This window comes from Hetaerina americana, unplaced genomic scaffold, assembly GCF_022747635.1.
Source record: "Hetaerina americana unplaced genomic scaffold, ioHetAmer1.1.p SCAF_190, whole genome shotgun sequence".
Lineage (NCBI taxonomy): Eukaryota > Metazoa > Arthropoda > Insecta > Odonata > Calopterygidae > Hetaerina > Hetaerina americana.
Window position 1 is genome coordinate 89,871 of NW_027286753.1, and position 27,725 is coordinate 117,595.

The following is a 27,725-nucleotide window of genomic DNA, read 5'->3' on the forward strand; positions in this document are numbered from 1 at the left end:
CTCCCGGACGAAATCAGTCAGCGGCCGTTGCAGCAGTCGCTCGAATATCTTACCGAAGCCGTCGAGCAAGGAGATAGGCCGGAATTTTCCGGGACCAACCTCCAATTTCTGCGACTTCGGCAGGCAGACGATTCTCGCTCTTCTCCAAGTGGTCGGGAAGTAGAAAATCCTGACACAGCCATTTAGGAGCGTTGTCAGGTACCTCACCGCCGCCTTTGGAAGCTCCCGAATGACCACATTGGGAATGTTGTCGCTTCCGGGGGCCTTCCTCGTGCGGAGGCGACGTATTGCCTCTTTGACGTCCTTCTCGTCGAATCTCGGAATTTCCGAGGCGTCTTTCAGATCGGCGTCTCCGGCTCTTTCAAACGCCTCGATTTCTTCTTCAATCTCTGATATTTATGATCGTCCCAAGTTTTTTTTATGGTGGAAAGGTATATTACAAGCATTATAATACAACAAAATGGTACAACAAATTTTTGTAGGTGCATACACGAAAATATAATTCATGAGACGTGAACACGTATACGCGATAAAATGAACGCTAATTACCAGTTGAATTAGACTTAGGGGGTAAGTGGACTACAGCGAGGCACGCGTGAGAGGAGGCACACGCCATCAAATTACAATACCGCCATCTATTTCTCGATGGCGTCCTCAATGGATGAGGTATCACAATGCTCTGGGTACAGCAACGACGAGTAATTATCCTAAAAAAATCAGTGAAACTTTGGCGTGGAACGTGGTTTTTTACGGCGGTGAACCGGACTGAAAGGAAAACGGGAGTGGTTGGAAGGAGAGATGATAGTGTGGAGATATCCAAAGGAGGCAGGAAAGATGGATGCAAACCATATTCATTGGCGATGGGATGCTGAAAGACTGTGATGAGGGGACAATGTGAAGCAGCAAAACATAATCAAAGACTGTTTCCATGGGAAAGAAGTTATTACTCTCCAGTAATTTCTCTTAGCTGTACACATTCTACATCTGGGCACTATACGAGTCCACTGTAGGAGTCCATCTACGAGTCCAGATGATACTTAAGTGTCCAGATGTCCAGCGTGATGTTCAGATTATGCTACAGTGCAGCAAAACTAGATAACAGTGATCAATTTTCTCCTGTGGAAACGTAGTCTTTGATTCTTTCCTGGTATTTTACAAATGGATTTCCGCAAAGTATCGGCCTCAACCATCTCCCAAGGAAAAGGAAAATATTAGGTCGACGACGAAGGGGCTGGAATAGGATAGGGATGTTGGTCGGTAGGTAGGTAGATCGATAGATAGATAGATAGAGGTCTTCATTTGGGCAAAATTGAGACCTAATGGCCCATTCTTCCATTTATGGCATGAAGGAAGGAAGGAAGTACACTGAGATGAAGATGGGACTTTGTTGTACGAGAGCAGGATGTTGGGTCGTGTTTTGTTGGGAGAGGGGAGGGCATTACTGCGGTGTAGACTGCGTCCATCAAAAATCTACCTCAACTGGTAGATTACCGATTGTGAAAATCATAAAAGGAACGAGGGAGAAGCACTGGACTTGAACCACTAATTAGATAAATGTTGAATTTTCTCATTGGCTTTTCCATTCATCCCGCGCGAGATATTAATAAAATATAATCCTTGCCATTACGGCAAAAAAGCGAGATCTTAATTACTAGGATCAAGGCAATAGATGTGGCCTTCAGGGACCACTCGCGAGATCCCGAAGTGGCTCGCCCATGCGAAGTGACCTCGGGGAAGGGGTCAAGGGGTGCGTGGCTCGGGGAAGGGGTACTTACTGGTTCGGCAGGGCGAATACTCCGAGAAGTCCGTCATAGCCTTCTTGGCCACGTAGCACGTCCCCACCGGGTCCCGGCGCTGCGCAGTGTTGGAGAACCACACGTACCGCGGGGCGCACGCCTGTCGAGAGAAACAACAGTGGTTAGGGCCGGCCGATCTCGAAGCGCCACCCCTCGGTCGCAGCACGACGCAAGGGCGGAACTGGGCGCATGCCCATCGCTGGTTGTCTCACTCATGGTCACCGGTCTTTCGTTGTTTCCTGCTGGACAAATGCCACGGAGCATTGGGACCAGAAGGGATAATTTCGTTCACGCACGCGGGTGGGTGCACAGGTGAATATTTAACAATGAATGGGATATTATTGACTGAGAGCAAAATGCATGATTGGTATAAAAAGTATCGGGAAATATTTTGGGGACAAAGATTTATTTCAGACACTATTGCTCATTCAATGCAATGCAATTCAACTTTATATTAAAATGTATGATTAAAATGTATGATTCAAATAAAAAGTATCGGAAAATGTTTCGGAAATAAAATAAAATTGGTTCAAATATTGCTCGAGTGCTTCAAAGTTCTTCAAAGTTCTTCCTCTTTTGAGCGTCGACGCACTTTTGCCAGAGCGGCTTTTCCACGACTCGAAAGCTCCCTGGCAGGTGGAGGGTCATTTAGGGTACAACCGTGCAAGCCTATTTCACGGAACTAAGGATCCCATGGTGGTGGTGTCCTTTAATTGATGACGGATTTAACTTTTACAGGAATAGGAAATAGTCTACTGATGCCAAGTTGGGACGGTAAGGCGGTTGGGGAATCGTCATGATGCCGTTGCAGAAAATCTTCGTAAGCAGACACTGCTCTTCATTGTCCGTCAAGACCTTCGGGAGGACGAGTTTACCGTAGATCTTAGGCGTCACCATATTTTCAGTTACATAATGGTGAGTGCATTGTCATCTTATCAATGCTAATACGATCTACGAACATGCACACATTTAAATGACGGTCTGAATTCAGCACTTCACGCAATGCACGTCAGGAAAAATTTGCTAGCGATACATTGAATGAAAACCTTATACGCATTGAAGAAATGGAAATTCCGTACGTTACAGACTAGCTTTCAACTGGAGGTAGGAAAGAGCTCTCCTCGGAAGGAATGTTGCCGGCCATCACCGAGGACGAATTAAAGCCTTGAAGAAGAAAACCCAAACTTAAGCACAGTCCACCGAATGTGATCAATGAGACCTTTAAGAGGCCGGGCTAGAAGCCTTCAGGTGGGGCCAAACTGAAGCTAGGCTAAGGGCTAGCTTCAGTTGGGCCTCACCTCCGTCCCCAAACACCCCACCTACCCGCACCTGCCGCGTTATATTCCACACATCCACAGACACGTAAGTTATCCTTGTACTGGCCCATCTGGGGGATCGTCGTCTCAAGATAGGTGATCACTTCAAAGATCCAAGCTGCAGTTACAATGCCACCGCTTCCAGTTGATCGGACATACACAAACGCCTTGACCCCACCCCTCCCGAACTGCCTCCGTGGCCTGCTTTCAGACGATGAAACAAAATCGAAAGCTAATTGTTTGACTTTTTCTACTTCATTTCAATAAAAAAATAAATTAGATTCCTATTCCGCATTTCAGTACCTCAACAGAACCACGAATCACTAGAAAAAATGTGGACTTAGTAGCATGAATGTCAATAAATAATAGCCATAAGAGCCATTTATTAAGGCAGGATTGAAACTAGATACTCTCTTCTTCCCCCTCACCCTCGTAAAGTACATTAAAGCGTAAACAATCTCTGCAAGAAAGAGCAAATAAATGTTCATAGTGATTATAGGAAAATATGAAATTAAAAATCAGTAAATGAAATAAAGACTCCACTGCGGAAAAATAGGTTAGTGTGAAAATGTGAATAGATTTTCATTAAGGATGGTTCGGGAGCCACTGAAGTCGTCAATATAGCCTTTATTACCTATCAATGAAAATAATAACCCACTGATGCATTTGGACCCTAAGATCAACCGTAGCAACTTGTTCGATATGAAAATAAACCAGCATGGGTCGAAATATCGACACATTTCACTGCCCAACAATAGGAGAATGTGCGCTAGGGCTTATACCTGTAGGTACTTTCTTAGAAGAGATGAAAAGTATAGAGGGGAAACGGCGCGCTCCCCCTGACCCAAACTTAGCGCATAACTGGCCATTGAATCCATTTTATCGATATGCTATAACCGATACATGGCAAGACTCGATATGATATTTTGACATATTGGATCAATGTTGTTTACACAATATCACATCAAATCGTGTGCCAATATTTTACGTGTACGTAGTTTTCTTTTGAACATTCCGTTGGTTATAGGTACAATTGCACAAGAGGGATAGCTTTTAACGGCTACATCACGCACCCATTACTCATCGGGTAATTATAATCCCAAACTATATTTATTTATTAATACACATTATATATGAGTGCAAACACAATTAGAAGTGGCGAAATACAGCGGTATATAGCCACATAGAGGGTGGATTTTTCCCCTTAAGTGGTATATTTTAGGGTTTACAATGGATGATACATATATGTACATATTATTTCATAAAATTTTAATGTTTAACTTTAGCCCACTCCGGCGCCAAACCAACCACTCTTTCTTCCCTTACACTCGGCACGCCACCGGTAGAGTGGCGATGGTTTCATTCCGAACCGAGTGCTTCATCTGTTTCCCTTGAACGCATCTACGGCCTGACCGCTCAAGCTCGATGCCGATAATGAAGGATACAGGAAAGGAAAACAGGGGAAAAATACCTTTTTAAATCTTTCGAATAACGTGCATATTTGCATATGTACATGCTGGAGGGAGATTGAATTCAAATCAAAAAGTACAAAAGTAAATATTAACAAACATAAAAAATTTTATTTGAAAGAGGATACTTTAAACTACTTCTCAACATAATCTCCAAGCAAATTAAGGCATTTGTCATAACGTGTGACAAGTTTCTGTATTCCTGCTGCATAGTCCTTCGCCGCCAGCTCATTGAGATACGCGAGGGACCCATCTTGCACAAATTTTTGCATAATGCAGATGGTGTTTAACAATTTCATGAACAATTGTTCGAGAAACATTGGGAAAATGCTCACAGATGTCATCAATTGTGACGCGCCGATCGTTCCTCACGAATTCGTCAACTGAGCTCACCAGTTGGTCTGTAATGACAGACGGTCTCTCCGAACGCTCATCGTCGTGTGTGTTCCCCCTCCCCATGTTGAAGTTGCGACACCACCGCCGAACAGACGACTCGCCCATTACATTGTCTCCATACACCTCCTTTAATTGGCGATGAATATCACATGGGCGAACGTTTCTTGCATTGAGGAATTTAATCACTGCCCTCACTTCACAACTGGCGGCGTTCTCAATTTTTTTAAACATTGTAAACAATCACAGAAACAACACAGGCAATGCTAGCGTCACGCAACTTGGCTCAGAGAAGGCAGACAAGCCACTGAAGCTATCTGACCTCGTCCAGCGGCTACTCGCGTCGTCAGCACTTCATGCGGCACGAACGGGTACTACTTTCCGGATGACCCTCGTGTGTGTGTATATATATACACACACACACACATACACACATATATACATATATACCTGTATACATGTAAATGCGTGGGTCGCAGTAGTCCAGGGGTAGAGCGTTGGAGGGGCCGGGTTCGATTCCCGGGCAAGCCACTCTGGGTACCAGCAGCTCCACCCAAGCTATATGATTTTTCGGGTACCAGATCTTCCTGGGAAACCATAACCGGCACAGGGAAAGGAATTGGCCCCCCTACCCTGATCTGTGAATTTTCACACGCCGTATAGGGCTTGGGTACTGGGTGAACTCAACCGTCACCCACCAAACCGACCTTCGGGTTGATTACTGTGTTTATGGAGTTATGTGTATATATTTATTTAAATACTCGAGTTCCAAATCGAATATAGACGCTAAGTTTTTGATAATGGGTAAACATTACAATATTCGACACAAATGATTAACGAACGAAATTTATCGATATCGCACGGAATCATCGATGCATATCGCCCATCCGGGGGGGGTCGGCCCATGGTGGAGGGGGAGGGGCGGGGGGCGCGAGGGGGGGGGTGGAACGACTCCGTGTGCGGCGTCAGCGGGCCATGGCAGGGTGACCTCGCATGGGGACGGAAATTCCTTCCCCCCCTTCCCCGCTCTCGCCGCCGACAAAGGGGCGCGCATTCCAGCAGGGGGACGCGGCGTGCGACGGCGCTCTCAATGGCCTCCGCCCCCTTCCCACACACACACTCGACCGGGAGAGAGAGAGAGGCGCCTCGAAGGACGGTCTCGGGCGTCCATTAGGTGTCCATCGGCTCCCAGCGGACATAAATTAGTGATCCCCTCCCGATATAAAAGCAAGCGAACACACGACTACCGCATCGCCACCCCCACTCCTCCCGCCATGCGCCCCACTCCTCCCGGCCACCCTCGCCCGCCTCACGCGGACGGACACGGTCGCCGATGCCCCTCCGAACAATGGACGCGCGCCTTAACTTATTGCCGCGTGAATGGATGCGGAGGGCGTCTGCGGCTGATCGCCGGGGACTTGGTTGCCCCTCGCACCACTACGCACGATGGATGGCCACTTCTTAAAGGAAACCGAATCTCGGGATTTTCACACACTCCCTCCCCACCAATACTCACTCTCATCAATAAATGCGCCTATTCATATATTTCGCCAATTATGGGCTGGGCGGCAAGAACGTACATTGTTTGCTTAAAAAGTATCGGGAAATTTTTCGGAACAATAGATTTTTTCAGAATTTGCTACAATGCCTCAAAATTCTTCAAAGTACATCCCTTCGAGCGTCGGCACACTTTTGCGAGAGCAGCTTTTCCACGACTCGAAGGCTCCCTAGTAGGTGTACTCCAGAAGGTCCTCAAGGGTGCTACGCGTGCAAGGTTCTCTGACGGTACTTTGCACTTGATTGTGGGAAGATTTCAATTTTATAGGAATAGGGAATAGCCGGCTGCTGCCAAGTCGGTACCGTAAGTCGGGATTGGGAAATCGTCGCGATGCTGTTTGCTGAAGGTCTTTGCAAGCAGGCAGAAACTCGACCTTGCTCTTAGTCGTTCCCCCAAAGACCTTTGGGACGAATTCAATGCAGATCTTTCGTATCAAATTTTCAGTGTGCACGTTGTCTCATCAATGCCAATATACAATCTCCGATCATGCGCACATCTGAATTCACCACTTCACGAACACATCGAGAAACACTGTTACATATACTTTTTCTACAAACCTTGTAGAAACTTCGACGTCAAATTAAAATTTAATATTAACATAACCTTATCATTTGTCTTCCTCATATGATGGGAGTTTCACCGGCAAGAGTTTTTATATCATATAAGTGGTTGGGTTACAATAGCATTTTACGATTGCCTCCCTATATATTCGAAATGGCCCAGTATGGGGCCTGCACCAATGGAGGCCATATCTACAGAAAATCGACTCAAGGAACAACGAGGAACAAGAATAAACAGCGAAAGTACCGTAAGAACAATGTAATAGGATAAGGGTTAGTTGTCGCGTAGCAGCAGCCGGAGATGAGTGAAGATTGGAATTAGGGTACCGCGTCGCCCGCATAACTACAGACGAGATGGGCTTCGCTGCATTAAAACTTTATTATGTGCCAATCCGGGTAAGCCGATAAACTTAAAGGGAGTATTTGAGAGAGCCCGGATGCAATGCCACCACAGCAATGAACTAGCAGGTCGGCTTCCTTCAACACTGAGTAAAGTTCACCCCGTTTGCTGGGAGTCAACGACACCATGCGAGCGAAATCCTGATGATTGATTCACAGAGTAACGATAGAAGAGGCAGTTCCTTATTCCCTGTCACTACCGCAGTTTCCTCGGCGATAGTGTATTTGTATTCCGAAAAATCGTTATCAGATAATAGGACACTTGTCTCAGGCTTACGCTGTGGGGTGTCTCCCTTAAAAATATTTTTCGAGTTTTTGTTTACCATTCCTCGCCATCAGCTTGGGCTAAACTCTAGGTGAGATCAGAGATTTTGAACCCGGTCCATCAGGTGAGAAAACCCCGGCGCTCCATCCAATGAGGCCACCACGCCTCCCCGAGCCTCTGGACATCCAAAATAAATCGCCCCTGTTGACGTCGTAGGGCAACAAACCTAATCGCCTGCCGATACACAAAAGTGACCGTTGTCCCTTGATCACCCGTCATTTCCACGACGTGACGCTGGGGGTCGTTTCAGCCTCGTCGGAGGCTGGCGCGACGCCATTGGTGGTCCCTTTATTTTATTTTTTGAAGAGGGATTCCTTTTATACTATCGTGAATAATCACATTGTTCTACATAAGGTCAAAAGGAAAAATCGCCGAAATGACGTTGGCGACTAGGGGAGGCGAAAATATGTCAGCATTCGACGCTGCATTGCATTTTATAAAATAAAAAGAATGGACATCTACGTGGTATCCTATCAGCCTTTACTAGGGCATGCAAAATCAATGTTACCCTTTGCTTAAATGTTAAGTTACCAATATAAATGCAAAATGTTCCAAATAATTGAGATGACGCTTAAAAATGCCACATAACTACGATATATAAGCGCAAAATACATTTCTACCCAGGCGAGACGAGCTGCCAATTGCAAGAAGAACAATAGTGTAACGTTTAGCTAATATAATGACGAATTACTTAGAATGAAAAAATATATTTTCCTGTTACCGCGGTCGTCTGCAGTTGATCTGATCCCTGATCGTTCGCGGGACAAAAGGAAAACATAAATCTGCGAGTTCTACACTTGACCTCCCTGATCTCATTTTAATGAGATTTATAGTTTTATAGCCCTCTGGTATCATTTTTTGGAGTTAGCCCCGCGAGCTTCCGATTGTAATTAGTTCCTCTAATAATATAGATGAGACACTACATTTATCATATCAACGTTTCACAAATGCTCACGCGATCATTAAACTCATTGAGGATCTCATATACTAGCAGAATATTCTAAACGAGCCCAAACTAGCGTAAGCTGGCGTCTCTTCTTAATCCTGCCTTTACCTTTCTCCAATCTTCTACTATTGAATCATTATATTTACCTAGATATTCCAAACTTTCCCCGTATATCGCAGTCTAACGTAAAGGAGCTAGATTTGTAAAACGTTATGATAAACTAAGTAGCGTTTCAAAACTATTAAAGCAGCTAGGGTAGGAATCACTTACGGAGCGAAGGTTAAATTACAGACTAAACCTCTGCATGATCTGGAAGGTAGCCTCTTCAGCAATGATTTTAATAATGTATTATTACCCCCATCGTAATACGGTAGGAGACATCATGTGAATATGATTATAATGTAGAATATGAAATGAATATAATTAGAGAGGTCAAGAGTAGAACCAACTGGTTTCATTTGTCAATTTTTCCACGAACGATAAGAGATCAGGGCCCGACCGCAGTCGGGGTAAACATAGAGGGTGTGTATTCGGGTGTGTATTCACCCCCTGCCACACACACATGCGGTTGCTTGCAGGGTACCATGTATTAATAATTATGATTATAATATTAAGACTGTTTGCCACCCTATACGCAAATACACAACAAACCTTTTTGACACTGCATCTATTTGAAAACTGTCCGATGCGGTTGCTTGCAGGGTACTGTGTAATGTAAAATATTTTTCACCCATGAGAGGTCGTTGATAAAGGCAGCGACTTAGTTCTTCATAGAGTTAACACGTGGATATTTTTAAATATTGAACCCTTACTCCTGGTGCCTGGCGCCACGATCACCGCGGAGCGGGAAACCCTTCCTCCTCATCGCCCCCTTCCCACCGGCGGGGGGCACGACACGTGTGCGGCGGCACCCCTCCTCACTTCCGGCCAGCCCTCCATTTCCGCAAACCTCTCGCACCCCAGCCTCCACTCGCTCCCAGATGGTCCACGGGCGAGGAGGACGGAGGCGGAAATCGGTGGCGCGTTGCCCGAGGCAACACCTCCGCGAGTAGACAGACTCCGACACGACCCAACTCTGGCATTTGACGACGCTTCGAGGAATCGCGCGCCACTGGTTTGTCGCCCCCACGGCCACTCCGGCATCATCACGCCCCCTTTCCCCGACCGATCCAATCGCGACATGACAGAAAATGCGTCGTAAAATGTGGAGATCTTCCAAAACTCTCCGTTAGATTCCACACCATTTACGAATATAATTTTTCGCGCACTCTCTCCACCGACTCAAACAGCCCTTTCAATTTAGTAATTTACGGCGAATCTTTTCATGTAACAAGAGCCTGTAAACTCTGGAACACTTGAAAAATGGATATTTAAAATAACAAAATTGCCAGTCATTCAAGAACAGAACCAATAAAATGATTCTACGCGACGAAAACACTTCTCTACTCCTATGCAGACATAGATCATCTCAGTCCTTCTTTATCTGCGCACCATTTAAGACCATCAACAACACTTTGCCTTAAAACATACGATAGCTTACTTTCAATGTTTTCCGTCTCATAGTTCGTCTCTGTAATTATTTCCCCTTCATGTTTGCAAAAATTGAAAGAATTACTGTCATCAGTAAAATGACGAGCCAATGACCAATCCATCTCCGTCTTTTCTTTTAAGTGCCCTCCAATGACGTCTCTCTCACACTGTACTACTGCACTGCGCATTGCTATTTCTTGCTCTTCATTTATTTTTTTATCATCTTGCAGGGTTTTTGCAGGTTTTCCACAACCCCTCCTTCTTTGGTCCGGGGGTGTTTCCCTGCAAGGGTTTTTCCTATGGTCTCCACTCCCTTTCAGGTTTTTCCGCAAACTTACATCTTGCGCTCACTTGAATCACTGATCGAAGCACTTTTCCACTTGATGAATTTTTTTAATTTTACGACCGGGTTTCGATGTATTGCACCATCATCAGGTCCACGCATCGAAACCCGGTCGTAAAATTAAAAAAAATCATCAAGTGGAAAAGTACTTCGATCAGTTATTCATTATGCTCGACTTCCACCACATCACGCCTGAAGCTACTCAGTTTGTGCTTATTCCTTTTATTATTCATATATTGATGCACTTTACCGAAATTTTCTTCTCCACTAAATCGCTTTATATTTTCTTTTTTATTATTTTTATTATTTTCCAGATGAAAGGTTAAAAGTAAGAAGGGGACCTTAATGGTCTCAATTTCGCCCGAATAAAGACTTTATCTTTCAATCAATCCAGGGGGTTGTTTGTCGTCAGCCAGTCTTCACTCGGTCCAATGCCACGGCCCTCCACGGCCCCATCACATCTCTCTCGAAGTATGCCTCTCCACGATTAGTCAGCCTCATTGTTTGCCCCTCGTGCGTCCTTTCGGGGCACATTCCGCCCCTGACGGCCCGCGCAGTTTGAAACTGCAGACATATAGAGCACCGCGTGATGTGCTCGCGGCGAATTTCTCCTCTTTCACTCTTCCGAAGACATCCCTGCCTGTTATTTCTCACTCTGCCCTTCACGACCGGCGGGGTCATCTGACCATCTCCACCTACATAAAACTGGGACTCAGAAACTACATAAAAACGTCTTCCTCATTTCTAACCAGACCCCGTCTAACGTTTCCCACGGTTTTCCTTGATATTTCTGTTTCACTCAATTGTCTGTCGCGGCTGTATGCGAACTGCATCAGCACAAATATTCCTAAAAATATTCCCCCCCCCCCGCACGAGACATTCGTTTCTTCTTGAGAATTAGATGCCAAGGATACGACTTTCCCGACCGATCACCCCACCTCCTCTCCCCCCCCCCGCCCCTCCCCTCGCTCTCTTCCCTGGGAGCGAAAAGCAGCGGAGGAGACCACCTCCTCCTCCCCCTCACTTCCGGTACCCCCCCTCCTGCCCTTCCGTGCCCCCCCACCCTTTGGCAGCGACGCTCATTTCCCCCGCCCCCGGGTGGTCCTCAAACGTGACAACGGGACGTGGGGCACGTTTTGTCCACCATGAGGCCCACTGGTCACGATTTCTTCACCGCGGCGTCATAATAAAGTTTTATTTTGATCAAAATTTTAATAATGCGCGGCACATCCATGTTCTACGCACGATATTTTCTAATCCCAATACATCGTCACCATCAGGTAAAAAATACAAGGCTTCTATGGAAAGTATCGGTAACAAATTTTCCTGATATGTGAGCGTGAAGTTCTGAATTCAGACCGTGTTGGTTACGTGTTCTGATGATCGCAGATCATGTATTGGTATTGATAGGACAGTGGCAGTACAGAGCATTATCACTGAAAATTTGCCGATGCGAAAGATCTCCGCTGAACTCCTCCTCCCGAAGGTCTTTGAACGGACGACTAGGATTTAACACTTCAATACCAGAGTACATATCGAGCGATTTGCCGCTCTCGATAATCGGATAGTGTTTCAAGCATCGTATTTTATTTCATGGAGCGTCCCATGGCATATATGACGCTTCTTATATTTGAGTTTAGTTTTAATTGATAAAATACCCGTCGATTGCTGCCAATATAGTCTGGCGGACAATGAAAGAGGCATTACGATACTCGATACGTTTTCAGAAGAATTTTAAGTAATAATAAAAATTATACTATTTTCAATCCGACTCATGCAATCTGCAGTGGGGCGAAGCAGGTGCCATCGAAATGAGAGAGCGCCATCAAGGCAACGTAGGTCTCAGCCGAAAACTGATTAAACTCTTACACAGAGTTAAACAATATTTTATTTATCACAGCCAAATAACTAATGTGTATTAGACCTTCACCGACATAAAACGTATTTCATGATCTCTCTCCGAGTACAACAGATGCCGTTTGTCCATATGCGGACACTGAAATTCACCTCATGTCACCGGGTGACCCTCCGTAAACTCCTTCGGGGGAAAACACGCACCTCCGTTCTACGCCTGTGAAAACAAGGCATGCGACGACTTCCTCTGCCCCTGATCTTTCGGCATCTGCAAGGGGTCTGCGCCCCCAAATTAGCCGGTGCCCCCTTTCGGGTGGTGCGACGTCGACAGCCCTTACACACCCCCATACGCCTCCCCCCCAACAGCCGCACAAGGGAAGAAGACGTTGGCGGGCACCAATCCATACAGGAAGGAAGCTGCGCATCATCCCGACCGAGCACCACCGCGCCAAGGGCCGCTGCACGGCCCTCGCCTTCTTTCCCCGAAAGAACCATCACACACACACACCTCCCCGGTCGTTTTAGGAGGAGGTTATTTTTTGTCGTTTGCCTTTTTTAACACACTTCTGGGTCGGACCCAACGCCGCAGGATGGTCTCGAGGGAGTGGGGGGGGGGGGAGGGGTGAGGGATGCTGTGCGCGCACCCCCCAATTTATTATTTTTCCTGGAGCCGAAAGTGTGTGTGTGTGTGCGCGCGCGCGTGTGCGTGTGTGGCGGGGGAGAAAGACGCCCAGGGGGAGGGAGGGGGGGGGTGAATTCAGGGGCGGGAGCGAGGGATGGGGGACAGAGGGACCACGTGCCCGTCATCCACCGCCCGCGAGCCGCGGCGTCATCCCGTGGTGCCTCCTAGTGTCGGAACGAGGTCGGCGAACAGTAAATATTATTTAAATATTAAATAAAATATTCCACTACTTGCATTTCAATCCTCCAAATTACGGGGGGCGTATGCGACTTGCAAATACACGTAAGTTTTCGGTTTGAGCGAACGTGATTGAAAAAACGAGTTTTGAGCGTGCGGTGTACATCGCACATTAGTGAGAAACAGTGTTTATGATCGAATTAAAAAAAAAAGAGATTTTTAGCGTATTTTCAAAAAAATAAAGTCTTAAAAAAAGCGACTCTCGCCTCGCATCGAGTTTTCTTCAGGTGCAAGACTAAGTTTTTGTTCTTGTTTCCTAAAGATGACTCAGAGAGCGAGTCAAAAACTTTCTACTAGCGGAAAAGTGCTAAAATATCCTTTAAAATACGTATTCCTTCAACCGCATCTAATGCGTAAAACCGTCAATCTTATTCGAGGCACATTCATCAACGCAAAGTCTGGTTTGAGATATATTATGTTGAACATACTCTCGATTCGGAATATTACTGACCACTGTTACTCATACATTCCGAAGCAAAGCGAAGCAAATTTGTTCTGTCCGCAACGACAGATACTCAGAATTTATTAATATCAATCGACGAAAAGTTCTAGGTCAAAGCGAGAGTTCACAAATTTGAGATGGTGGACCAGTCTTTGTGATTTATTCGTGGCTTTCTTCAGGCGCATAGGGCTTAGTTGTGCCATCTACCCTCATGCATTCAAACCAACCTCGTGGTTGTTTACAGTGGATGGGAGAATTAGAGAAAAAGGATGTGCCACACTCATTGCTTATTTCTACGTTTGTGCAATCCGGCGCAGATTCGGTCCACGCCTGTTGCTAAGGAGCGGAGAACACGCATGTTTTGACAAAAACAATTAACATAGTTTCGAGAGTTTCGAAAAAATACGAATAGACGGCTGTAAGTCGGTCATTATGTCAAACGGTACCATGGAGCGACATTGAAATATAGTAAAAAGTCTGGCTCCTTCCAAGATAATTTACTGGAAAGAATAAAAAGAACAAATGATGAAAAAAATGTTCAGCACTTGAGAAGATATGAAACTTAATTCTACGGGTTCAATTTCGTCTTCTTGCAGGTGCCTTACGCATTCAACCATTCACCCATTCATATTTTTCTCTTGACATTTGCAAATGAAAACAAAATATTATCGAATGGAATGTAATTTTTGTGACTCTAGTCGACTGGAAGAGCGCTTACTCTATTTAGGCTTATATACTGGTTAAATTTACTGCGTAAATTTGAATCAGGTTACTTATCTGAGGATGTTCAGGACACATTACAAACAGTTCCAACAGGATGATTTGGATATACGTATTCTGTTATTGAAAATTGTTGCATGACTAGCATTTTCTTTTGTGTCATTAACATTTTCGGTGTGCATAATCAAACTGATACCTGTGTAGAGGTGATATGAGATTGGGATTGCGCATGCGCATTCATGGTGACCTAACACCTCCACCCCCCCCCCGGCCCGGCCACAAGCTATTGCGGCGGCTTGCGGGGTGTCGCGTAGGGGTAGATTTCGTGTTGGACCAACCCTCGAGACCTAATGACCGTCAGGGGTACTGCCCCAGTTCTCAGGAAACGGCAAACCGGTTGGTAACAACCTCGCACACCCCAATGGCAAGTGGCGCTGCATTTGCTGCGCACACAGCCCTTCCTCTGTTTACCCTTCCGCGAGTGAATGGCACGAAGACTAAGTACTCTAATGAGACCCTCGCGGGACGCCCACGCGTCACACTCACAGAATGAACCAAGTGCCACCCAGCACCATTCAATTGCTCCGGAAGGCTTTTTAAAAGTCAGGCCGGCGAGAATATGAGTAGCACTGCGTCCAGCGAGGAGCCAAGTCTCCCATCCCTTCCCCGCACATCGGAGACCGCAGGCGAGAGTTGAGCGCCCCCCCCCCCCCCCGAATGCAGACAGAGACGGGAGCACCACCCCCCCGCCCCCCTCGCTTCGCCCGCTCAAAGAAATGCATCGCGCGCATTCCGTAAGTGGTTCGTAAGGAGCAAGTGAGAGTCGAGCGCGTGGCCAATCTATTAGAAGAGTGCTGGGTAAAAGTAATGATAAGGTCAAAGAGTAATGTTATCTTTAGCCCTCGTTAGAATATGCTGCTTGTTTATGGGATCCTCACCAAGTTGGATTAATTGCCGAATCGGATCGCGTGCAGGGTAGAGGAACTAGATTTGTAAAACGTTGCAATGATAAACTTAGCAGCGTATCCAAAATATTTGAGCGGTTAAGCTGGGAATCACTCCATGGAGCGAAGGTTAAATTACAGATTGAATCTCTTGCATAAATTGGAAGGATATCCCTTGAGCAGTAATTTTGAAAATGTGTTATTACCCCATTGTACTACGATAGGAGAGATCATGTTAGTAAAATTCGAGAGATTAAGTGGAGAACAGATAGATTTAAGATATAATTTTAAAAATCTCGGACGCATGTAGATAGCATAACACCCAAAGTACTTACTCATTTCAACAAATGCCAGTTCACATTAAAAGGATATGACACTTGGTATTAATATCAGAAACTTCCAATGCTAATTTCTGTAGCCGTTGGTTCACTCTGTGGATTATCTGTATAACTGAAATGGGCGCAATGAGCGATGTCACTTTCATAATGAGGTTTACTGAACAAAGATAAAGAGCCTTGACTAACGTACTGGCATCCCACCCTGAGGACCCGGATTCAGATCCCGGTGATGATAGATATTCTTCAGTGGCGTCCCAATCCCTACTTGAGGTTCTTGAGTGAGTTCGCCGTCAGAGAGGACGTTAATCTTTCTGTAGATTCCCTTCCCCAACCCATTTGAAAAACCCTAACCCCCTAATCCCTTACCCTTTCCTCCATGTGGTGCACCCCCTGCCCACACCTTTTTGGTGGCTCGCAGGGTATTGATGTAGATGTTGATGTAATCTGCGGACCCCTTGGCGCCTTTCTTTAAAGAGTAGCCAGCAAAACTAAAACTACTACTACAAGTACTACAAACAGCCTTAACCACCTCAGGATAGAAATGACGAATATTGGGTATATTTACCGCTGTATCCAAGTTCACTGAACCTTTTTCTCAGTTAAATAAATGTTGTCAGCAAAACTGGATATAAGTCTCCTTAATCCGATAAATATAATGTCATTTGCGGATCTAAAAACGCCCAAAACTCTGTTTATATTTGGCCTAACGCCTTTTAGCACAATGATTCACTTCATACGCGTCACGCCAACTTGGCAGCGTTCCGAACACGGCGTAAGCGAACGTGCTTGCGACGGCCGGCGCGCGTTGGTCACGTGGGAGCGGTCCGTGGCAGACGACACGAGCAGACGCGGCAGCGCATTTTGACCTCCGACCTCTGATGTGCAGAGCGCGCGCCAATTCGCGGTCAATTGGACCTCATCCCCAAGGCGGCCGAGTCACAGCGAGTGGGCTGGTCCAGGCCGAGGGGACGATGATGCGCCGTGTTTCCAATGACTCGCCCGACGCGGCAATCCTCCAACGCGGAAATTAAGGACGCCATCTCGATTTCACTCGACGCAATGACCTAGCGGTGTTATTAGCGCCACGGGGCAGGAATTTAAAGTGATGGGTCTCCAAATTTCACAACCACTCGAAATAACCCCCTTGAAGTACAGCGTTTGTATAAGTAACAATTTTTCCCTGACGTGCATTATGTGCGGTGCTGAGTCCAGACCATCGGCCAAGTGTGCGCTTATCACTGAAAATTTGGCGATGCAAAAGATCTGCGCTGAACTCGTCCTCCCGAAGGTCTTTCAACGGACGACCAAGAGCAGAGTCGAGTGTGTCTGCTTGAGAAGACCTTTGAAAAAAGGTACCGCGATGATTCCCCAACCACCTTACGGTCCCGAATTGGCACCAGCCGACTATTTCATATTCCTATTTAAGTGAAATCCAGCATCCATCAAAGGACGCCACCATAATGGCACCCTAAGTACCCTCGAAGAATCTTGTACTCTCAAGGCCCTTCCGCCTACGATGGAGGCTTCCAGTCGTTCGGAATAGCCGCTGGCGTGAAGAGTGTTCCGACGCACAAGAGATGTAGTTTGGAGAATTTTGAGGGTATTTTTCCGAAACGTTTACCGGTACTTTAAAAGGAAATCATGTATTGACGTGACCACGATAGGTCCTCAAAGGCATTTCAGCGTATGAACGAAATTCACCTTCCTTTTGTTGACAGTATCTAATCTATCAGCCAAGGCATGTTTTTGTGCGGGGCCAGGGAAGAGAACTTTAAGCTCTTTCAAGTGTCCCCCATGATTGCCACATTGAATTAATCTTAAAAAGTTCGTAGTGATCAATTTTTGAAAAAGAGCAATTCACTTACTGATTTAGGAACGCAGAAATATGAGTAGAATGTGTTGACTCGATTAAATACTCACTCAAAATCTCTCCCGAGTGAAAAATATACAAGGGATATATGGGCTAGCTAACAAAAGATTAGGATTTATTAGAAGAGTAGGTCAAAGAGAAATGTTATCTTTAGGCCTCGTAAGAATATTCTGCCAGAATATGAGATCCTCACGAAGTTGGATTGATTGCCGAATCGGTTCGCGTGCAGCGTGGATGAGCTAGATTTTTGAAAAGTTGCTATGATAAACTTAGTATCCAAAATATTAGGGCAGCAAGGCTGGGAATCACTCAAGGAGCAAAGGTTAAATTACAGATTGAATCTCTTGCACTAATTGTTAGGATGTCTCTTCAGTGGCGATGTTGAAGATGTATTATCACACATTGTGCACCGGTAGGAGAGATCATGTCAATAAATTTAGAGAGATTAAGCGTAGAACAGATGGATTTAAGATGTCTTTTTTCCCACGAGCGATAAGGGATCACAATAACATTGCCCGACCATGAAAGGAGGGAAAGGGGTTTTAGGTCAATGGTTGACTGTTGTGTAATCACCCCCTGCCATTCACCCTAGCGGTTACTTCCAGGGTACTATAAATACAAATATCTGTCCATCCTTGAATTCTCTCCGTCGTGCCAACAGGGTGTATTCTGTTGGAAAACTTCATAGCATCCTAAGTCATGATCTGCCATTGAATGGTAATTGTAAAAGGACGGATACATCACCTGCATTGAGTGCAGGAATCATTCCCGGGCGAAACAGCCCCGAACGTGGGCCATCAGATGTTCATATGCATGCGTCAGAAATGACGTTTCCCGCACTTTACTCCATCTTATATTAGATTGTCGACTGGAATGCAAATCAGGTTCTCTTGCCGACACGGTGGTGATTTGAATTGCAGAATGCCCTTAAGACGCTTTGTGGGATTCTGGTCTTAATGTTTCCGAGGGCTCGCATACGTCGTAAGTCCTGCCCTTCCCTCCGCCCCTTTCCCTCCCGCCGCCACCCCCTTCCGCCCACCGCTCACCACCCACACCCCACCGCCGTCATTCCGCCTTAAACCCCTTCCTTATTCTTTTGCAACGGCCAAAATAGCCGTTTTTTTCAGTTTATTAGTCATAGGCCTCTTTGTCAGAGCAGGACTCGACTCACTGAGTCTCCCGACGACATCGCCAATCAGGGAGAATTTGGTCGTGACGTCATCAGTTGAGACGGGCCGAGTCTGCGGGCAGAGGCGGCATCGAGGGGGTTCTACGAAAAAGCAATCGACAGGGTTGAAGTTGAATTCACCTCTGTCTTTGTCTTATCTCTCGATGAAAAGGTCAAGTTTAACCTGAGAGAGAGACCCTTTATTTCGTTAACGATCAACAATTTGTGGAAAGCGTATCCAACGATATATTTTTTGCTGCTAGAAACATTAATACGAGACGAGTACGTGAATTTTTACATTAAGTCATGGGTCATTAAAAAGTGAACACTTTTATTTATGGTATTTAATTGTTAGATCATAGATATTGCTGTAAACATTTTTTTATTCTTAGAGAATATTTTCCATTATTCATGATACATCTATCGGGTAGACCAATAAAAATCGAATTTTGAAAATTCAAATCACAAATCTAGCCTCCCTGACACCTATTCGCCCTCGCACTTGCGTTTCACCGGAAATCCACTATCACCACTTTAGGCACACCGGCAAATATTTGATATGGAAGTGGCTTCACAAGAAAAGTTTTCGAAGCCTTCTAAAAGACATAATCCACAATATTTTAAAATTCGAAATATGTCCTTCGTTAGAGATTCATATTTTGGTGACGATCAGAAAAGGAATCTTGAACTACCTCGAACAAAATTTCTAACTTCGGCGCCGATTTTGAAAATATGGAATGCAAATGTATACCCTGGCGTTCCACGATTACACCCTGGGGGAAGAGTTACGATATTTTTTCATCCCTAGTCCAGTGTGCTGCCTTTATCTAATCTATTTTTAGTTATTGTCAACCTTGCTACCTGCATCTTTTCTCGTATGCGTAGAAAAGTGATTCTTAGATACCATAGTGCAGTTGTTAACTGCACCTATCACGACCTTTCTAATTTTCTGAGCAAAAATTAATGAAAACTTAATTTTCGATAGTGCCGGGTTTGGGTGTAATCTCAGGATCAAAAACCCACACCCTGCGTTTGTCTCAGAATGCTCTGTGCGAGTGGCAGATGGCGAGTCCGGATGGAAAGTGTTAGGAAGAGGTGTTGTCCATTATTACCTGTGGTGTTCAACAACGTATATGCGGGGGAAATGATTAAAAGAGGCATGGGAAGAACTGGAGGTAAGAATGAAAGTGGGCGGGGAATTTGTAAAATCGGTGAGGTTTACTAACGAACAAGCTCTAGTTTTACAGTCCGCCAAGGGGTTGCAAGCATTGCTGAGTGAATTGGAAATTCAGTGCGACAGGTATGGGATGAGAATTAATATTAATAAAACAAAGGTTATGCGATTTTCTAGAAAGAAAAAGGCCAAGCTTAACATTAAAATAGGAGGGCAAAAACTAGAGCAGGTAGAACAGTTTACGTATCTCGGTACTGTTTTGGACCAACACGGTCAAAGTATAAGGGACGTAAGGAGAAGAATTGCACTTGGGAAAGAGGCTTTCACAAGGAGGAGGGAGTTGATGACAGGGACTTTGAGTAAGGATGTTAAGAAAAGACTCGTAAAAACTTTGATATGGAGCGTAGCTATGTACGGCGCGGAAACGTGGTCACCAAAGCAGGATGATAGACTGAGACTTTTGAAGATTGGACACTTTTGAAATATGGGCGTAGATAAGGATGGAGAAGGTGAAGAGGACCGAAAGGAAAACAAAATAGGAAGTACTAGGTATGGTGGGCGAGGATAGAGGTTGGTTGGGAAAAATCCTAAGGAGACTGAAGAAAAGGATGCATAATGTTTTGATTGGCAGAGGGGTGTTGAAGATTGTGGCAGAGTTCATAAACACAGAAATCAATCAACCCGAAGGTCGGTTTAGTAGGTGATGGTAGACGTCTTACTTATTCTTTTGCAACAGTACTAAGCCCTATACAGCGTGTGTAATTCACACATCAGGGTAGGGGGGCCTGTTCCTTTTCCTGTGCCAGTTATGGTTTCCCAGGAAGATCTGCTACCCGAAAAATCACATAGCTTGGGCGTAGCTGACATCGACCAGAGGCGTCATTTTGAATCGAACCCGGGCCCTCAGGTCAGTAGTCCAACGCTTGACCCCTGGACTACCAACCTGAGAAAAAGTTATCAATGCCAACTACTGCAGTAAATGCACGAGTAATATGTTTAAATCGAATTAAATAAAAAGCGCACACGATTGACTCTAACGGATGCATCTTGATCAATATGAAACTGAAAAAATGAAAATGTCGACTCTCACGAGGCATGATGGGACGCCGGTGTGCGATGGCGCTCATTCCCCTCCCTTGTTTCTTCCTTGCCGTTGCTGATTCTGCACGCCCGGTTGGACAGTTTGTAATGCAAAGGGGCAGTCCAATAGTCATTGTAATAGTATTGTCGCGTGCATGATGTGGGTGTTGCACTGGGGAGGGCGAGCGTTGTGTTCCTGGGCGCGGGGTCGTCGAACTGCCGGGAGTGGACAATATCCACCCCCGGAGGCACCGGAGAGCAGGTACGTGGCCGGAATACCGTTGTCTTTCGCCGAGAATATCCTCGTCTGCCGATTGAAGGGTGCGAGTCAAAGAAAGGGAAGGGCTGTTTACTACGACGCCAAGAGGCCATTACATCCCCCTTCACCACGCCTCCCCGAATAGAACAGCGCGCACACGTCTGGTCTTGACCTGAGAGATGTCACGAGGCACCGATCCAAGAAATTGGCCACTGGCGATTAATATGGCGTTCGGGAATTTTAATTTGTCGTCATATTTCCTGCTATTGCGCACTCGAATCGTGTTCGAAGGAAAAATGATTCCTTGTACGCACAATTGGTGAATCGATTGAAATCCTTGAAAATGCACTAAATAATGTCCCACTGTCAGTCCTGTAAGTTGATAATAATTTATAGTCTTGGTTAGATGAGTGTCCAACAGTTAGTATCACGATGCCAGAAAGCAACAATACGGTGCAACAATGGTGTAAAGATGGCTGCTCCATTTGCAAAATGCACCACAGAGGAGCAGCAAACTCTTCATTTGTTTTCATGAATAGTTAAAGAGGGGAGAAAAATTGAAATTCCTGAATCAATTAATGAAAATTGGCGATTCATCTCAGTCACTCCAATGAATTTACGCGTGAACTGGGCAGTTCCTAAACGGCATTACTTCCCCAAGAGACAGACTCCCCTTGACCAGGTCAGGCACACCCCTACCCCTTGACCAGGTAAGTACAAGTGACACCACTGGCCTAAATACAACAGTTAGAGCCATGCTACTCGTACTTCTAGAGTTATCATGAACTTTCAGAGTGATGGGATAATTATTTCTATTGCAAATCATGGAGAGTGCATATGAAAATAATATATCTGAGAATATTCGTCATTCAAGATATTACGAGGTTAATAATACTAATAAGTTTAGAAGGTTTTCATTTGACACTTCGTAGTAGCTTAAAGATTCGGTTGGTTCAATGGGATTCCCTCAGTGCCTTGGTTTTTTGCCTCAGTGTGCAAGGCACCAGTCGAATTTCTCTTCCAGTGTTGAACTCGAATGGTTAAACTTGCAGTTTGAGTAATGCAGCTACCGTTGTGTTTCGAGTCAGCCCAGGTTATGCAATAATTACGGGATACTTTCAGTTCCACTCATAACAATCGCCCACCGAGCGACCAGCTGCCAACCCTCTCTTCCCCGTCCAGCCTCCGGCATTTCACATCGCTCCAGGGGAGAAAATATTTCCGTCGCGTTTTCGAAATATTTATGTAAGAATGACCCATCCAACACTTACAAACTGCTGCACTACCCTGAGTCAATCAAGATAATACTCTTAATAAATGAACGATACGAGCGTTCAGGAAAAGTATTTCCCCAATCATTTTCATGAATTAGTTACTTTATAGGGTTCAAAAATGGAGACCATATTAGTAATAATACCATCACACTCGTAGAAGATTTAAAATCAATCGATGGATTCGATGCGCCGGATTTAATTAGAAACCGACCTTGAGTGCTTAATTCAAAGCTTCCAATCATCTTTGCCTTCGAATCCCGATCATTAAGTATTCAAGTATGTCTGCATTCGTTCCGAGGTTTTCGCTGGTCTTGGTTTGATGTGGCCCTGTATATTCATTCCTTGGGGTTTCACGTGACTCGCTCCCTTGGACTGAAAACAAAGAGTCGCCCAGCACTCCAGCCGGCGTCTCCAGGTCGAAGGCGCTTCCGACTTGAAGACGCCAACTGGAATACCGCGAAACCTTAGAAACTGAGGAACGGATTCTATTCAAGGCCAAGGAAAAACTCAGAGAAAAATACGCACAGCTCGAGGATTTAAATTATCGCCATTTCGAATGCACCGTTTTACAATGTGGGTGAATAAACAATCTAGCTGAAAATGTACGCTCATTGGCCCGTATAGGTATAAACAATAGGTATAAAAAATTGGTAAAAAAATAGTCATTGAATAAGGGGTGTGAATTCAAATTAAAAAAATATGTATTAATTGTGCATATTCCTTTTGTTATACCTATTGAGCTCCTATGATGAAATTGGGAATAGTGGAATTATAAGAATATTTCCTTAAACACAGGGACGAGTTTATGAAATAGTCATATTCTCGTAAGTAAGACGTGTATAAGACGGCTCTTTCGCCGTCCGTTCGTGGAACCTGAATTAAACGCTCCTTTTATTTTTAGTTTGTGGCGTTACATTTCACTTATTCCTTCCTTCCTTTATTCCGGCCTACACACTCGTGCACTCCTTACTTAATCATGAAACGTAACCAGCCATTTCGAAGGGGGAGTTCTGGAGAAATCGACGGCGCAACAGCTTGTATCTCTACATTATGAGAGTAAACCCTATTGTAACCTACCCCTATCTCATTCGGTTCTGTTCTCTCCCGTTTTAGGTCACACCCTCCCGCGACAATCAAGGAAAAAAGAACGTTTCTAGTGAACTTTAAATTTACTGAAATTATACTTGAATACATATCGATTATTTTACACTTATTGAGCTCCTTGGATGAAATACGTCCCGATGTGTCATTTTTCAAATGAAATATTCGTATTCCTGGGTTTGCGATATTCCGAGCTTCTGATTTCCTTAAATTATCGCTTATTATTGGTCACTTTGAAGCTTCCGATTACCATCCATCATAAGGAATTTCCGAACTGGTATTGTGACTCAAGTATACTTTATTTTTAAATCCATTCAATTGAAGGGAAAAAGAGCACAAAGAAATAGCGCCAGCCATTTCAGTAACCAGTGAAATACAACGCCTCGTGTGATGGGAGTGAACGACTAGCACTAGACGTGAATTACACAACTAGAAGAAATGGGATAACTGGTAAAGGCGATACCGTTTCATTGGGGAGTGAAATCATAATTCGTTGGGTTTGCATTTAAACAAGAAATTAATCTGATGCGATATGGCTCAAGACGTTCGAACAACTCAACATACATGGTTTGTATAAAATAAATCGGAAATAGTTTCAGAAAAATATATTTATTTCAGATATAGCTACAATGTCTCAAAATTCTTCAAAGTACATCCCGTCGAGCGTCGACAAACACTTTTATCGCCAGCGGCTTTCCCACGACTCGAAGGTTCGCTCGAAGACGGAAGGTCCTTAAGGGTACAAGCGTGCAAACTTCTTTGGCGGCACTTAGGGGTTCCGTGGTGGTGTCCTTTGATGGATGGTGGACTTCACTTTCATAGGAATAGGAAAGAGTAGTATGCTGGTACCAAGTCGGGACTGTAAGGGGGTTGGGGAATCGTCGCGATGTCGTTGCAGAAGGTTTTCGCTAGCAGAAGACACTGGACTCTGCTCCTTTGGTCGTCCGTCCAAAGACCTTAGGGTGTACGAGTTTAGCGCAGATCTTATTTGCGATTCATGTGATAATGGCGTGTGCAGTGTCATCATCTTATCAATGCCAATATACGTTCTGAGATCATGTGCGCACTTCACCGACGGTGTGAATTCAGCACTAAACGCAATCAATGTATGCCAGGTAAATAGTTACCAACACTTTGCATACAAGTCTTGTATGTTGAACTCTATCGTTAAATATCGATAGCAAGCAAACAGTTCAATGAAAAAAATACCACACCTCTTATTCATTTACGATTTTTCCGATCAGTTGAAAATGGCCGGTCACACCACGCGGAGGGCACTAAGAGGTGAGGGAGAGGCCGGCCACTCCGCTGAGGACGCCGCTGGAGGCAACATTGGCTTAACGCAGGTCCCACGATCTTTTGAACCTTCCTAAAAATCCACGGGCGGGTCATTGGGGGATAAGAATCTGGGCCCCCACCCAACCACCCATCAAACCAACCCGATAAACAAGATCGGGGTCTTTTTCTCTGTTGCTTCTAATTCGGGAGAATTACGCGTCGAACGGAGGCAAACGCCGGCCAGCACCCCAGCCTCCTCAAAGGAGATCCGAGTCCACAGAATTCCAATGATTTCAGTTCATCGTCCATCAATCAAGCGGTGTCACTGGGCGCCAGGCCTTCCCTCCCCCCACGCCAGGCGCCCCCACTCTCCCCTCTTCTCTCCGATAAAACTTTCCGGGCATTGAACCGAGCAAATCTATGAGAGCAGATGGGTTCGCGCGGAATTATAGGAAAACGTATGCCACGAAATGAAAGCTCTTCACACAGGGAAATTCAGAAGGCACGAAACGCAGTCTGTCACATCGCGTAAGAGTATATTTTACTGATGACAGAGACAAACATTTAAGAATCAAATGAGGGAGGAGAATTATTTTAATTTTGAATTTCATAGCTATTTACTTATTAAAATTTTATCCTTTTCAACATGACCCACTTCTGCTACATTCCTCCTAATATTCCGTATCATTCAGGACTAATGTCCTCATCTAAATGAATGAGAATTTTTCGACTTTTTTTAGTTTTTACACTCTGTTTAATTAACTGTAGCTCTCATAATGGGCCCCCGTTTTTAAAGCGTTTTTTACGGTTTTTAATGTTCATATTTTGTTGTTTCTCCAATCCAACAGATTTTCGCCGTTTTGGCAGCAAACAAGTAAATAAACAAATATTCCATTGAATGAAATGAATAATACAATGCATCTTTCCACTGTCCTTTATTCACGTACAACTAGTTTCAACGCTCTGGCGTCGTCATCAGGTGCAAATTAATGAAGTCGCAGTCCATTTATATACCAATCATGATGGAGAGGAGGGGTGGGTGAGAGAGAGGGGGGAGAAGGAGGGGAAAGAAAATGTGGTTGCGATCGGCATTGGAGGGTAGGGGGGAGATGGGTGTTAAGCATCAGGAAAGGTGATTGGTTGGTTTACAGTGGGGTGGGGGGTTTGTCCGGTCTAGCTGTGAAGGAAAGGGGTACTTCCAGGATTGGAGAGAGGTATTCAAACAATAAATCGTTAACCAAATTACCCGTTTTTAAATTCTTCCTGATTTCGAGCTCTTCCCATTTGTCCATCCTCATTCCTTTTCCCACCTGGTGTAAGAGTTCTGGGTTGAAATCACTCCCATGATTTTCTTCCCACAGATGTTTGGCAAAGTGTGATTGCTTGAGGCCACAGTTCCTGAAACAGCGTTTGTGTTCCTCCACCCGTGTTTTTAATGATCTCCCCGTTTGACCTATACATATAGCACTATAGTCCCCACAAGCTAACTTATAAACAACACTTTTATTCTGTGCACATATTTTGTCTTTTGTAGTATTCAAGAATGATTTTAAGTTATTCGTATTGTAAAAAGCTATTCAAAATTTCACCCTAGGAAAAAGGTTGATTAACTTTTGTGAAATCAACCCATAATACAGGAGTTTGCACCATTTGTAACCTATTTTCTCCACATTAATTGGTTTGAACAAAAGATTGTATGCTTTAAAGGAACATTTTCTTTGCAGTATTTTGTCAATTAAATTTTCTTTGCAGCCATTTTTCATTGCTAAACCTTTAATCGTTTTCAGTTCTTTAACAAAATTACTTTTGGAAAGGGGAATGACCAACGTCTGTTTAGCAGGAAATGAAAAGTGGAAAGCTTATGCGATATGCGATGGCGGGAGTTGGAGGGGATAATGTGGCCTGTGGTGGTACTTTTCCGAAAAATTGCAAATTCAAAGTCCCGTTCCTTTCTCGACACTGTGATATCTAAAATATTAATTAGATTATTATGTAATTTCTCACAAGTGAAATTGATACTTTCGCATTGGGAATTCAGGTTGTTCATAAACCTTTCTTACTCTCTATCAGTGCCTGTCAATATAGCTAAGATATCGTCAACGTATCGAAACCAACAGTGAATGGACAGGCACTGATAGACGTAGATAAATAGGCATTTCCACGACGTGGAGGCTCCCTTGTAGGCGGATGGCCCTTAAGGGTACACTCGTACAAGGTTCTTTGACGGTACTTAGGGTCCTATGGTGGTGGTGTCTATTAAAGGAGTAATTTTATTGGGAATAGTAAATAGTCTGCTGTTTTCCAAGCGGAGACTGTAAAGGGGTTGGGGACTCGTCGCGGTGCCGTCGCAGAAGGTCTTCACAAGCAGAGACACTCGACTGTGCTCTTGGCCATACGTCAAAATCTTCGGGACAACGAGTTTAGAGGTGTAGATCTTTCGCATCGCCGAACTTTCAGTTATAATGGTGTGTGCACTTTCAATGTCTTATCAATGCCAATATACGATATCTGCGATCATGCGACCACACTTAACCGACACGGTCTGAATTCAGTACTTCACGCACACGTCAGGAGAAAATTGGTACCGATGCTTTTTATACAAACCTTAAAGATTTATTCTTCAAGTTTATTTGAAAATAATATAGGTAAATAGGAAGAGGAGTTCACTG

At 44.7% G+C, this 27,725-nt stretch overlaps 1 protein-coding gene across 2 annotated transcripts in view; it reads right to left on the reverse strand.

The window, feature by feature from the left end:
• LOC139687396 (integrin alpha-PS2-like) overlaps nucleotides 1-27,725 on the reverse strand; it is a 391,921-nt gene that overhangs the window by 69,881 nt on the left and 294,315 nt on the right. For both annotated transcript variants that reach the window (XM_071584525.1, XM_071584524.1), the window contains exon 4: nucleotides 1,776-1,896. In XM_071584525.1, the coding sequence (XP_071440626.1) occupies nucleotides 1,776-1,896 (121 nt within the window). The remainder of the gene's footprint in view (nucleotides 1-1,775; nucleotides 1,897-27,725) is intronic.